Here is a 14343-nt window from a genome sequence, read left to right as displayed (position 1 = left end):
TATGCCTATAAATTCTATAATAATGAACATACAGAATCCTTGTGATGAAGAATGTTAATTTATTGAACAATAAAAAGTAATAAATTAAATGTGTATACTTATAATAATTGTAAAATAAACTGCAATGTAAATCAATGTAAATCAAAATGTAAATCAATGTAAATCAAAATAAATGTACCATGGACAAAACATCATCCCATTAAAATGGTGCAGTCACAGGCAAAGGACGTGCGTGCGTTCAGAAGAAAAAAAAAAAAGCTTCATTGTACGTTTAAGCCTATCAAGGTTTCATTTCTTCAGCATATATTTGAAACTATACATTAATATGTATGTGTTACCTAACATAACAAAACACTTAAGATTTGCTACAAGATTTGCAAATTTGCTACATTTGCGGTTTTCCCTCCAGATTGGGCTTGTTTGAAAATGCAGTCGCGGGTGAAAATTCAAAAGCTGCGGGGTGCGTTTTTTTTTTTGTGTGGGATACTTTCAAAATCTGCCACTGCTGCCAAAGAGCATTCACTACGGACATTAGACAGAAAACTTTCAGTAGGCTACAGCTGAGGAGGGAGGGAGGGGGAGACAGAACGTGGGGGACGCGTTGGACACCACGTCACTGGGGCCATCCAAGTCCTCATTGATGATGATCCATTTGGAAGGTGGGTGAACGCATGCAAGTGGACACAAGAGAAGATGAAGTCCAATAACTTTTAAAAGGAGAACATAACACAAGCCAACAAAGGGGAGGAAAGTTAGAGAAGGAAGGAGAAAGGGAGTGGCAGAGAGAGAGAGAGAGAGAGAGAGAGAGAGAGATACGCAGAGAAGATGAAGAAAAAGTTAGCTGGCAGCCTAAGCAATCCCATAATATGCCGGCTGAATGGGGGAAATGCAGGAGGCATTGCAAGGACTGGGAGAGAAAGGGAGATGATGGATTGGATAAAAGTATTCCCCACGACCGGAAAAGGGCATTCTTCAAATACTGCAAATGGGAAATAAGAGCTCACCACAGCCACATGGCTGCCCATGCCGCCTCAGAAAAACACACGAGGAATGCTGCTCCTTTCTCAAACGCTAGGACATTATTTGACATCAGCAGTTTATTTCCTAGAACGAGTGTTCCAGCGAAGGAGGCAGAGTCGCAGCTGGCTGGTCATGTTGTTGCCGTTCAAGCATTTTAACTCTTGGGCATTTAGAATGTGTAGTGGAAGAAATTTCCAAGAAAGGGATCAGAATACACAGAACAAAATGCACAGCGCTGATTAACACAGGGAAGCTCTTCTGGGGGATACAGGGAGGGAACTGTAGCCTCTAACTGTGGGTGGGAGCATGGATGTCATGACCAGAACACAGTTACGAACAGTCATCAGATACTACAGCAAGAAACACTCATTAGCACTTCTACACGCATTATGCATATTGCAGCTGGTGATCTGCTGACCATAGTAAATGCCTTGTTCAAGTTCTTGAACGAGAACAATCTATCTGTACTGAGTTGAATAGGTCTTATGACCGATAGCTGTAGCGTCAAGTGTGTATGCCATTCCTTTCAGCTCTGCATCAAAGGCTGTGAATGTTTTGCCCTGAAATGTGAAATATATGCTTTCACAGACCTACAGTTGGTGTTCGAATGGCACCCAGAAGCTTCAGAAATAGGTAGAATTGTGCAAGACCATAAATGTTGGTGAAAATCCTCTGCAAACACTGTAACTGGCAGGCACTAGGTGGCTTGCCATCGGTGAGTGTGTCAACCGTATCCTTTCACAGTATGAGGAGCTGAAGTTACATTTACAATTGACAAAAGACAGTAAGAGAAGCTATGCAGCCATTTGCTTTACCAAATGTACAGTGACAAAATGAGTCTGATGTATCTCAGATTCCTTGCAACAGATGCGACAGCTGTGCCCAATCCTGTAAAACCTTTAGGAGAACTTGTAACATTCTACAAATCTCTTCTTGGGCGTACAGGGTTGCCGCAGATGTTCAAGGGCTGGCATGATATCATGAAGAAGCTTTAAGTCTGCAAATTGTATTTAATCAAAACTGAAATCAAAAGGAGGCTGCACAACAAGGCAATAAAACAAAGAGTTTGAAAAGGAAGAGTCCTGAAGAGTCTTGACAGAAGAAGAGAAGAAGACAGATCAGAAAATAGCAAACAGTCAAAACTGTATGAGTGCTTGAGCTTGAAGGCCAATAGAAGGCAGATGGGAAGGACTGTGCCAAAGTTGTAAACTTTTAATCAATTTGAATCATAAATCATAAAGGAATGGAAAGACAAAATCGTTAACAGACATAGAGAATCAGAGGGGATGAGAGAGTATAGGAGAAGAATGAACACAAGAACAAGTATTAATTCAGTCCTTGTAGTGTTGTTTTAATGTTGTCTTACTAGTAAATGTTCTCGGCAGGTATCTGAAATTATTAGAAAAGATAATATTATTAATAATATAATGATACAATAACAGTATTACTAATCATTTCATTGCAAACAAAATGTTTCACAAAAAGTATCAATTAGAACATAAAATTAAAAACAAAGTAGGACTAACAGAAAATGTAAGAGTAGTACATTGGTAGTTATTTTACCATTTATAGTCTGTTTTCTTCAAACGTCTGTGACACCTTAGATTTTGGGTTAGTTTCAGCTTCTGAATGGAGGGTTTTAGACAGATTTTTGGATGGACATTTTTGCTGAACCTGGCAACTCTGTTTGAGTTTATCTTCGAGGCTAGGCTCCGCATAACAGCAGCTTGGATTTTGTTGGCATATCTGTCCATTTTTACACATATACAGGGTCAGAAACCACCTAAGCAAGATGTTTAAGATTACTCAATAATTCGACAAGTTTTGAGACAGTGTCATAAAGGCAAATATATGATCCTTTGGGCTTGCGGTTTGAACTATATTAAATCATATGTGATTTCTGTACTTGTTTGCTACATTATCCTCGGTGCCCCAGTGCAAAACTAACTAAACCAAACTACATACACCATTCACTGAGCTATAGCTTACATGTGGGGTCAGGGAAACTTGCATATTCCTACTGTATTCTTCTACACATACTGAAATAAAGAAGCAGATGACTTTGTGTTCAGTCAATTTGGACTCAACATATTTGTTGTGATGTGCTTGATGCATTTGAAATCAAATTACTATTAAAAATGATTGCACTCAGAGCAAATAATCAAACAATCGTGGCCAGGCGATTAAGTGATAATCATGGCAGGCTTATCTTTAAAATTGACAGAGGAGCAAATATCTGCATGCGGAGGTGTGATCCCCGGAGGTGAGCACACCCAGATCAGCAGTAGCAAAAGAAGAGGAGCTTAACACACAGATCTGCTGGGTCTTAGACAACAATATGAGGGTATGGCAGCTGGCCCTGTGAGCACCAATCAGGCCCACTCCCCCACCTCAACGAGCACCTCAGCGAGCAGCTCCAGACTAGCTAATTAATCAAGAGTGACAGCTAAAGAACATGTAACATGTGGTTACAAACACTCATATGAACATCTTTATACTGAAATAAACAATATCTTCACATTTTCCCTTTAATTGACCTATGCCTAACACTAACAATTAAACGAGCATGTTATGCATATTCATAAACACCTCCACTCGTTAAGTGAGCCACTCATGGCAAGATTCCTTTTGACGGGCATTGTGACTCTCCCACGTTTGCAGTGGGCCAGCGGTTAAACACACACACCATCCAGTCCCCTCTCGCTGAGTCTCAGACGGAGTTGTCAGTGAGTGAAAGCAGGGTTCTCAGGCTGGAAAGTTGGTTGTGTTCTATTTCTAGGGTCACACTGCACCGAAATACAAACCTCTTATTTCAGAGTGCCTTCCTGCGTGTTATGTAGTAATGAGAGTGGTTACGGCTGGGTGATGGAGCAGCACTTACCCAGACATGCTCAGCACTCGCTTAACTACAAGGACCCTGATGTTAGTTGACTTCAGAGTCAGAGGAAGAGTTTAGTAGCCACCCTTTTGTGGGTCGAGGAACGGCTTAATCCACTCAAATCTCAGTCACAACCTTTACAGCAGCAGCTCCAAAACTGGTCTCAGGAAAGGGTGAAGGGCAATAACACTAAAACACAGGAAATTATTTTAGGGTAAGAATTTGGGACATCACCGCTGAACTATCGTGGGAATGATCTTTTACCCACCCTCAGACTTTCTGTGGTGCAGCTACGCTTTCGTTTGCTGTCTCCTTTCTGCATGGGAGAAAAGTCCCACTCCCTTTGAAACTCTTTCTTCAGCTCCTCTCAGTTCCTACCATTCTCTTCCTCTTTCTCTCTGTATCTGTGTGTGTGTGTGTGTGTGTGTGTGTGTGTGTGTGTGTGCGTGTGTGTGTGTGCGTGCGTGTGCGTGCGTGCGTGTGCGTGCGCCTGTGTATTTGCATGCGTGTGCCCCCAAAAATCAATTAGCAATGACAAAAATAAAACTGAAAAGCAGACATTGAGATCAGTACAGTCTGTTTCCAAATAGTCATCATATGCTTTAGCTGTTCCATCTTGTTAGATGATTGAGTCACTCCACTATGTAGACATAATTACAGACTTGATCCATTCCTAATGATGGGGTCTTCTGTGCTATTGAAGGTATGTCACAGATTCTAAACAGCAATACAATCAAGCAGATTTATTTGCTGAAATTGTTTGCGGGTTTGTTTTTGCTATTAATATTTTAGTGCTGTTGTGTAATACCACTCATCATCTACACCCCACTTATGCCTTATGAGATTATTGGGTAACTAATGTGATGGCAATTTCACTGCATTCGTCGTAAGGTTACTGACGAGGTTTGTGTGGGTCTTCAAGTGAAATGGCTTGTTTTGTCACTAAAACAGCTCAAAGAGAAGAGCGGGAGGTCCTGTACCAAACTGCAGTGGCAGCAGAGCGAGTCCACTCGCAGGATTCAGCCAAGTGCTTCTCCCAAGCAACCATCTTCTTCAGCCCATGCAAGACCTAATCTAGTGAAGAACATCTGTCATTATTATGTGGGTTGCCTTGGTTTTATTGAAACTCTCGTCTCACGGGTGCCATCGGAACTTGTGCAACAGTACCCAGGTACTGGCGGAGACAGCCATGTCTCGTCCTCTCCGGAAGACAGCAGGGGAAGGTGAGCTAAGCCAGAAGGAAGTTCGTATCGACCCTCTCTTTGTCCCATTGAGCTGCCGCCCTAGTGCACGGGCTAAGAGAATCGGAAGTGGGAGAGGCCGAGTCTGGCAGGCATTTCTGCCAATGCATTCAGCCCTCCTATGCCTTATCCTGGCCACACCTCCTGTCACGCTTCTTCATCAAGGGCCCGTGGACACAGTGGAGCAATCCTCATCGGGTCAGTAACACTGAAATAATGAACTGCTTTAAACCATTGCACTTCAAAGACTTAACAGTGGGCCCAGACATGCCTCACTCTTGCAACTAGGTTCCATATTAGTTTCAAAGTACTTAATGAATAACTCACAGTAATTGCTGAATACAATTCCTGAAGAATAATGACTATATATATATATATATATATATATATATATAAAACTTTATAAACTTTAAAAAGCCAGGATGTAAGATAGTCCAACACATTGCACTATAATCTGTGACAAAGACCAAAGGAAAAAATGTAGAAGCATCAACAAGACGGATATGTGACCCGTTATCTGTTTAGTCAGGGGCTGGTACTCTTCTTCAGCTAGCTGTACAAACGAGTGCTAACTCACTGCCAGCGTAGCTCTATTAGGAAGGACCGAAATTCAGAGGAAGCGTATCATTCTCCGCAGAGAGCTCACTGATGTGAAAAAAAATGTCTGTTTTTCAGCTAAGACAACACACCAAGGGGACCTAATTAGAAAGAGAGATAAAGGGAGAGAGAGATCGAGAGAGATCGAGAGAGAGAGAGAGAGAGAGAGAGAGAGAGAGAGAGAGAGAGAGAGAGAGAGAGAGGGCAGCACATATACCCCTGAACCTCAGGACATTGATATGATATATGTTGCAGATTTAGAAAACACTTGATTTGACTGCAGGGGCCATTTCCTGGAGCTGATGCCATTGTTGGCGACATCCTGTTTCTCTCTGCCCCTTTTCCCCTGAACATCAGTCAGAGAATTAACAGAGGACAGCGCTGGGCCTCGTGTGTCTCTGCCCAAGGCCTGGCTGGAGAGACGAGATAGAAGAATACCGTTACAGAATTCCCAAGAGCTTCCCTTACCCTTCCCACGCAGCCTATCAACTTAGCCCAATGACTTCTATCCTCCAATATGATTGCTGCAAACATCTTGTACTGGCAGCAACAAAAATCCCTCATTTGCATTCATCCTACTGATTGTTAGCTTGCTTTTACCGTACCGTTTTATAAAGCATGCGTACGGCGGCGGCATAAACATTATTCTGGAGAAAATTAAATGGAATATGCAGTGTAAATTATTGATGTCTTGACAGCGAGTTCATCTGAGATATTGATGATGAGGGTAAATGTAAGGTGGAATCTTTTAATGTCTGAAAGTTAATGGGAGAATTAAGAGGACCTGAGGCCGGTGAACCTGGGACCCTTTTCTGCTGCAGTTTGTTTTAAATCTATATATCAATATTTTCAGGGCCATTAAAACACAGAGAAATGCTATTAGACGTTTTCTTTTGCCCCAAAGCATCATCCACTAATGAGGATGGGGCAGAGGAGACGTTTAAAGCCACAGCAGGCCTGTTCCCTTGTGCTTATGACCCAGTTCCTCCTGTCTGGGTTAGTTCTTCATATTAAATACACTGGGGACTAAAAGACTGACTTCCCCATTAGTTACTAGGTATGGTCTCACACAGCAGTAGCCCTTAATGGGCTGACATTCTCCTCCCTGTTGTTCAAGCAGCCACATGCAAAACAAGAAATACAGATGTCCAGCAGAGATTAAAAAAAGAATTTCAGTTATAATATCATATGATGTCATAGGATGTCAAACCATGCGCCACTAACAGAAGATCTTTGCTGGACCAGTGCCCCACAGTCTAACACATATCACCAAATTTCTGGACACAAACTAAATACATGTTCAAGGCTTAAGGGAATTTTGAGTTCAAAATCCTAATAGAGACATCATTAAGATAACAGACTAGAGACCAGTTCTGAGGAACTGTGAGGTGACTGTTCCTACCTGTATTTTTAACCCAGTAAGACCTTCTGGAGTGTGTTCACTGCCATCAGTTGACATGGCACTACTCTCAGATTCCCGTGGCAACAGGACCGACTGTTTAATCACTACACATGAGCCGAAGCGTCAAGCTGCCATATGGATGTCATGTAAATGATAACGGATCAGGCTTCCTGGCAGAGCTCACACATCTCTATCTCAAGCTCATCTTTCACTCCATAACCCATCAGTAGCTGCTCTCCAGGAACGAGGAATGGATAAAAAGCCCAAGAAGAGTGAGGAGACTTTGACGGCAGGAAATGAGCAGGGCCCAGATAACTCCGCCCCACCCCACCCTGTCATCATGTCTTCGTCAGATCCACTGGGTGTCAGACCTCCTGACGCCTTCCAGGTCTGATACGTGCACGCAGCATGATGGATTACGAGGCGGCCAGAGATGGCCCTCTTGAAATGCGGGGCTAAATTCTGCAGTAATAGCCTTTGATGGCAATGTGATTAATCAAGATATTTTTGGCACAGATGGGAGGAAGGAGCCGTTGCGGTGTAATTAAGGCAGCAGGAGCGGAGATTATTCACTGCAGCCATGATCTTGCAGCTGAACTCCAGCTCCTTGGAACTGGGGAGCAGCAACGGAGTCCCCTCCTCCACCAACACCACTACATTCAAGCAGCAAACCCCTACAACTGTTGCCAACACCAAATGTTTTCAGGCAACATCATGGCACTGACATCACATTGGTGACATTGTGAAGGAAACTGTGGCCTTCAGATGGCTCCTGGTTGCTCTGCGAGCAGGGTAAAGAGAGAATACACGGCCAGCTTTGATAGGTCTCAGGTTTTGCAGAGCCCAGTAATGGGACACAGGAGATCTGTTGCCCTCCTTAATATCTGACCGCCCCTGAAGAGACAAAGTGCCTCGTCTTCCTGAGACTGTCTGTCTGAGCTTCATTCATGGCCGTCTGTGCTAACACTCGCTTCACTGGACCTCTCCATCCCACAGGGCTGACTCACACTGTAAATGACGACCAGGAACGTGGACGTGTTCATCGCACACTTCGATTTGGAAGAACGACAACAATTGTGTACATCTGTCTCCTTGCTCAGCCCAATAATTAACAGATATGGACAGCAATGAAAAATCAGTGGAAGCTTTGGTGTAGACTGCTTGCAGGGTCTCATATCTACAATGATTCAGCATGAAAGCGTTCCTCTGCTGGACCACCACCAGGAGAGATCATGCAGAACGAAAGCAGGCCTGATAATGCTATTGTGCTCCCAGTGGGTAAACACTGATTCAGCAGTGTTCTGAGAAAGCCAACACAAAGACACTGCTAGAGGACAGAAGCAGCCATTCACAGCATCTGTGGGGCTTCCTGTACCAGGTGCAGGTGAAGTACAGGTTCCCTGAGGCAGAACTGTATTACACATCATCTCCATCTATAGTATGATGTCTATAATAAGACAATACCATTCTAATTTATAAGTCACCTGGATCAGATCAACCATCTATAATCGCAGATCCAAACATCCAGTCCTCCAGATGGGGACGAAAGTTCCAGGTCATCCATTCCCTGCTATTCTCGAAAGACTTTTTGGCCAGTTTTGATGACACCATTCCAACAGTGTTGTCACTTAATTCAGTAACTCAAAACACACATTAATCATATTAAAATACATGAGTGAAAGCTGTGAGGCAGTGGGACTCACGTTGTAAAGGATCTCCACCCAGCCCTCCATGGTGATGCACTGGAAGACCGTCAGCACAGCAAACAGAATGTTGTCAAAGTTGGTGATGCCAAAGTTGGGACCGATCCAGTACTCCTGGCAGTGTGTGTCATTATCGCAGGTCCGCGCGGGAGCCTCCAGACCGCAGGGGAACTCAGCCGCCAGCTCCCCTGAGAGAGCACACCAGCTTCAGCCACGGCAGGCTACAGTAACCCTACTCCACTAAAGCTCTAACAACTGAAACTGTTTTTATATAAGGTTGCAAAACGGCAGAAGACACTAAAATATCATATGTTTTGATTGAAACAAGATAAACTGTACTAAGCATTGTTTTTCCAAAAAGAGTCATCAATATATGGTCAGGTGAGCACTACCTTTAAGACTTTCCCTTCTATCATTGCTGCAAAGCTTTTGAGAAAGGCACCTGTGAGCACAAACTAAAAGAAAGATAAGAATTCCCCTAGCTGAATTCAGTGTACGCCCCGGCGCCCTCCGCAGGTGGTGTGTTCGAGGGCCAGAGCCACGCACCAGTGTCGATCCTGAAGCAGGCACGGTGGAACTTGCCCATGTAGAAGTCCAGGCCAATGATGGCGAACATGAGTATGGCGAAAAAGAGAAGGAGTCCTATCTGCAGCAGAGGCACCATGGCTTTCATGATGGACTTCAGGACCACCTGCAGACCTGTTAGCACACACAGGAACTCTTCAACTCCTGCAGGGCTGCTACTCCACAGTTTTTTAGTCCAGCCCGTCTCTGACAAACATCTTTTTTTTTTAACCCAGCAACTAGTGCTGCAGAGGTTTAAAATATTTTGGGTCAGATTCAGATCACTTGACAGAAACTGCTCTACACCATGCAAGATGAGTGACAAGGTATTTAATTTATGATTCTGCTTGCGGTTGTGGTAAATTCACCTGTGCCCAAGGTGAATGCCAATCAAAATCAACATGTAAATGAGGTCATACATATTAAACACCCATGCCAAGAGGCAGAGTGACTAACCATGGTCAGTGGTACGCTGAAAACTGCATAAAAGTGAAACGCATTAGTAACTTTCACCAAGATGGGAACTGCATGGTTACTCTGAATAGATGTTCATCTAAATCATGGCAGAGCAGCAAAATTGTCTCTCTTTGCAGTTTATATCTGTTTATAGTTCCTTCATAACGCCTACATTTTTATTTCTTATAGCCAATGTTAATGGAATTGTGTGTAGGCCGCTCCTACTGTTGCAGTTGCAAAGTTTCCATCATCCTCACTCCAAACAGATCAAAAATGTATCAAATAGCTAAATGTGTCAGTTAGCATATTTGACCAAACCTTGTTGGACAGAAGATAAGCCAATCCACAATCAATCCATGTGGCTTCTTGCCGGGACATTCACCGTTGGACAGTTTCAGGTGGTATTTTATATTTGATTCTTTAATTTGATTATTTGATTATTATGACTGACTAATGTCATATGCAAAAGGAGACAATACAAACTGAAAAATACCCTGAAAATCCACATTTATGAATGAGGAAATGTGTCATTGTGGTGCTATTTGCTAATGATAATATCATGTTAAATCTTGCAATATACTTATACATCTAGCTCTTTTTCTGCCATTTTCAGGGGACATGCAGTTAATTCACATAGCATGGAGAAGTTTCCCTTCTGATGTGAGAATCATTAAACCATATTGCACTAGTGCTAGTGAAATATTTAAAAACAAATAAAAACATCCCTTTGTTTCACTGTTTCTCTGTTATTATTGTCTGGCCACTGGTTGCATTCAGTGTGACAGTTTGTCCTCAAATCCAAAAAATAAACTTAATGAATAAATTATAGCTTACTAGGAATTCCAGACACAAGCTTAAGTGGCCGCAAGACTCTCACTGCCCTGAGTGTCCTCAAGTCAAAGTCTGCCCCCACTGTGGTCAGAATCCTGCCAAGAGAAAAGAACACCACGCACAGGGATTAGCAAAAGTTTTTAGAAAGAGTCTTTCACACTTGTTAGTGGGTAACAGGAAACAAAGAGTACAGGTCCATAAATACATACAGAAGCATGCAGAGCAGTCATCAGTTATCAGCATGTTGAACAGAGCTCATCACACTTTCACAGCTGAAACATGTATACAGAGCTTAGAGCAAACAGGGAAAAGTCTAATCCACCACTGGCTACTCTCCAGTTCAAGATATTTGCAACAGCCTGTTGAACGGATTGCGAGGCATGTTCAAATCTCTTTCAAAATCACACCTGCACTCTGTATTCCTCTGTGGTAGCCTCAAGCTTCTAGTTAGCTAGTATACACACACACACACACACACACACACACACACACCTAAGAGGGCAGAGTGATAGTAGAGATCATTAACATATTTATCCAGGCCCGTCTCCTGTCGTATTTCCTCTGGCTTCTCATCCAGGCCCAGACTGAACGCAGCTCCGCAGGGAGCACAACCCCAGAGCCCCAGCTGCTGACCCCCAGCCACTGACAGAAAGGCTATGAGCACAGAGGGCCGGAAGAGCCAGAAGACTGGAGCAGGAGAAGGCAGAGAGAGAGAAAGACAATGAAAGAACAACACAGAGAGAGAGAGAGAGAGAGAGAGAAAGAGAGAGACAGAGAGGGAGAGAGAGAGAGAGAGAGATCGCACTGCCTGACCAAAGGTTTTAGGCAGAGACACTGAGTTAAAACGACGTCCATGTTCACAACCTCTAAAAACCTTTTTATGGTGATTTATTGGTAAACAACATTGGATCAAAGGGAACACATCCTCATTTCCAGAGCTGATGCAGTTGTTGTTTATTTCTTTTTCTTCAAATGAAATATTTCCAGAAGAAAAATACAGAGAGAATCTGCATCACCAAATTGCTAGACAAAAAGACTCCATGAGACAATAGGTGTCAGGTCAAGGTCTATCAGACCCACTGGCTCCATGAAAAAAGTGTACATGTACATACATGTATAGTGATATGTGTATATATACATATATGAAGAAATGTCCTCATGCTGGTACAATTAACATAAAGGTACAGTCCTTATAAATAAATGGAGATGCTTGGGGATCCCGCGGACCCTGAGTTAGTAGCTCTGTGAGGCCTGGAACAGCAGTGGGCCGAGAGGGTAGGAGTGTGCTCTAGGCAGCCCCCAGACAGCAGCACCAAGAGAGGCTGCCCACCGCAAGGAGAATTTCACACAGGACAGGAGTGATGTCACTCTGCAAGTCCACTCCAGGTCAATGCCAGCGAGCAGCTTCACTAACCAGGCAATCAGGGCTGGATCCATGACCACTCCAAAGAGCTCCAACTGGGTAAAAAACATCTGACCTACAATGTTTTACTGCCTACTATCCGTATTGCCATTTTCAATAATTTGTTACTTTCAGAATTGCGGAATAATTTTCTAAGAAAGTTGCGCATTCATCATCTAAAGGATCTACATAGGATGATTGTTGGTCATTTCTAGAATTCCCAGTATGTTCTATAAGTCAGGTTTGGAAGAATCACTGAAGTTCTGGATCTGTTTGTCACTCTCAGACTCTCAGGAAAAAAAATCACTCAAGAAAAATTAAATAAAGGTCCATTATTAATCCACACTATGAAGGAAGTATTATAGCACTAATGAAGTAAATGTACCACCCAATGTGCAATATTTATTCACCAGTCCTCAGGCTGAATGACAGACCAGTACTGGGCTGAAATCAGAGCAGATAGCATCTCTGATTTAGGGCTATTACCATGTCTAACGGCAGTTAATCAAATAGCTATTATCAAAGAGATGGCTGAATAGAACCTGAAGTAAATTATATTGTAAATAATATTGTAAAAAACAGTAAATCAGTTTGACTGTTTATATATTATTTTCAAGCACTAAGAGACATCTGCTTAAGAATGCGCACACACAAACACACACGCGCATGCACACACACGCACACACACACACACACACACACACACAATCCTAGCATATTTTTAAATACAACTTGATTGCAACAATGTTTGACAATACTACTACTGACATTGCTGGCAGGGTTTTTGCTGTCTAATTTAGCTGTTTTCAGTTGACAAACACATTTGGACAGGTTCCGACAGGTTCGGACAGGTTCCGACAGGTTTGGCAGCTGTTGTAATGTTTACACTGATTGCCCCGATTTTGCTTCCTATTTCTTGTGCACCTATTTTAGCAAATGCTAATTCAAGCTCTCCTTGGAGAACACGTCAAAACGACAAGGTTTCATGAGAACATACAACTTGTATTACTCCTTTAAAAATTCTGATGACAAATTGCACTTAAAACATGACAAGCAATATAATCTATAATGTAGTCAAAAACAAAAACAGCACTTTCTTGGTAATCTTTCCTGGTAATTCCCATGATCCTCTTGTCAGACAGGCTAAGTAGCAGGCTGGTGTTCCTGCAGTGGTCCAGTTCAGCACTGTGCCTCTCCCCACCAGTTTCATCAGAGTGAGAGCAGCCGCCCCACCAGGTCACACTACACCCACGGCAGGTGGTGTATCCCGTGCCCGCCCACAGGCGCGACAGAGTGGAGGCAGCGAATTTCATTAAAAACTTAATTTCGAGCAGACGCCCGTTTGTACATTAGAAAACTGCTTTTGTTCAAGGAGGAACCTCACGGGTCGGCCGGGAAATAAACTCGCCCGGACACGAATGTAAACCGTCTGGCAAAATGTCATGGCCGGTTTCTCTCCCTCCTTCCCTTTATCATTCTACCCCTTCGATATTAGCCCCTCCTCCATACAGGGCCCCCAGCGAGGAACATCTGGGCAAACCATCGCAAATGCTATAAGCCCAGAACAGGCGTGTGTGGGGAGATTAGATACCTAATGGACCTGCAGCAAGCAGAATGCTCATACCAGAAACTCAGCCTCCACTGGTGAATCAACAGCACTGAACTCGCCCCTTTTGGTGGTGATCAAAGAGAGCATTGCTTTAATGCTTTCATTAAATGCATTACGTGTTTTTATTTAATATTATTTATTTATCTGGCAAAGTCAACAACCCTTGTGGAAATAAGCCAAACACATGCAACATATAGCAAAAATGCCTGGTTTTTTTACAACTGACAGAAAACAATTTCTGAAATTATATACTATCTTTCAATGCAAATTAAAACATTCTAACTCAATTAAACAAAGTACATCACTTTCTGGCCAAAGTAAAGTAATGACTCAATAATCTTAGATGCTGATATAAAACATTGCCTTTAAAACACACACAGAACAACTAAATGCAAAGTCACTAAATGCAAAACTAGACACTAATGTACTAGTGCAGACAACTGAACTCCTGAACTGAAGAAGCCAATAAACTCCCTAGTAAACTGTGCAAAGGTTAAAAAAAAGTATAAATATGCATGCTGGTGAAATCCATGTAAAAAGAATGCGAGAAGATCAAAACAGTACAAAATATATCCAAACTTTAAAGTCTTATTTATGGAGATGGAGAGCTTTTAGATTCTAAAGTACAAATGAAACAAAG

The 14343-nt window shown here is 42.7% G+C and overlaps 1 protein-coding gene across 4 annotated transcripts in view; it reads right to left on the bottom strand.

Annotated features, from left to right (window-relative positions):
- cacna1ba (calcium channel, voltage-dependent, N type, alpha 1B subunit, a) overlaps positions 1–14343 on the bottom strand; it is a 98991-nt gene that overhangs the window by 55627 nt on the left and 29021 nt on the right. For all 4 annotated transcript variants that reach the window (XM_035530142.1, XM_035530143.1, XM_035530144.1 and 1 more), the window contains exons 4-6: positions 10696–10787; positions 9388–9540; positions 8842–9029 (exon numbers count right to left, since the gene is read on the bottom strand). In XM_035530142.1, the coding sequence (XP_035386035.1) occupies positions 8842–9029; positions 9388–9540; positions 10696–10787 (433 nt within the window). The remainder of the gene's footprint in view (positions 1–8841; positions 9030–9387; positions 9541–10695; positions 10788–14343) is intronic.

Source organism: Electrophorus electricus, chromosome 9 (genome assembly GCF_013358815.1).
Source record: "Electrophorus electricus isolate fEleEle1 chromosome 9, fEleEle1.pri, whole genome shotgun sequence".
NCBI lineage: Eukaryota > Metazoa > Chordata > Actinopteri > Gymnotiformes > Gymnotidae > Electrophorus > Electrophorus electricus.
This window is presented reverse-complemented; position numbering and strand designations above follow the sequence as displayed.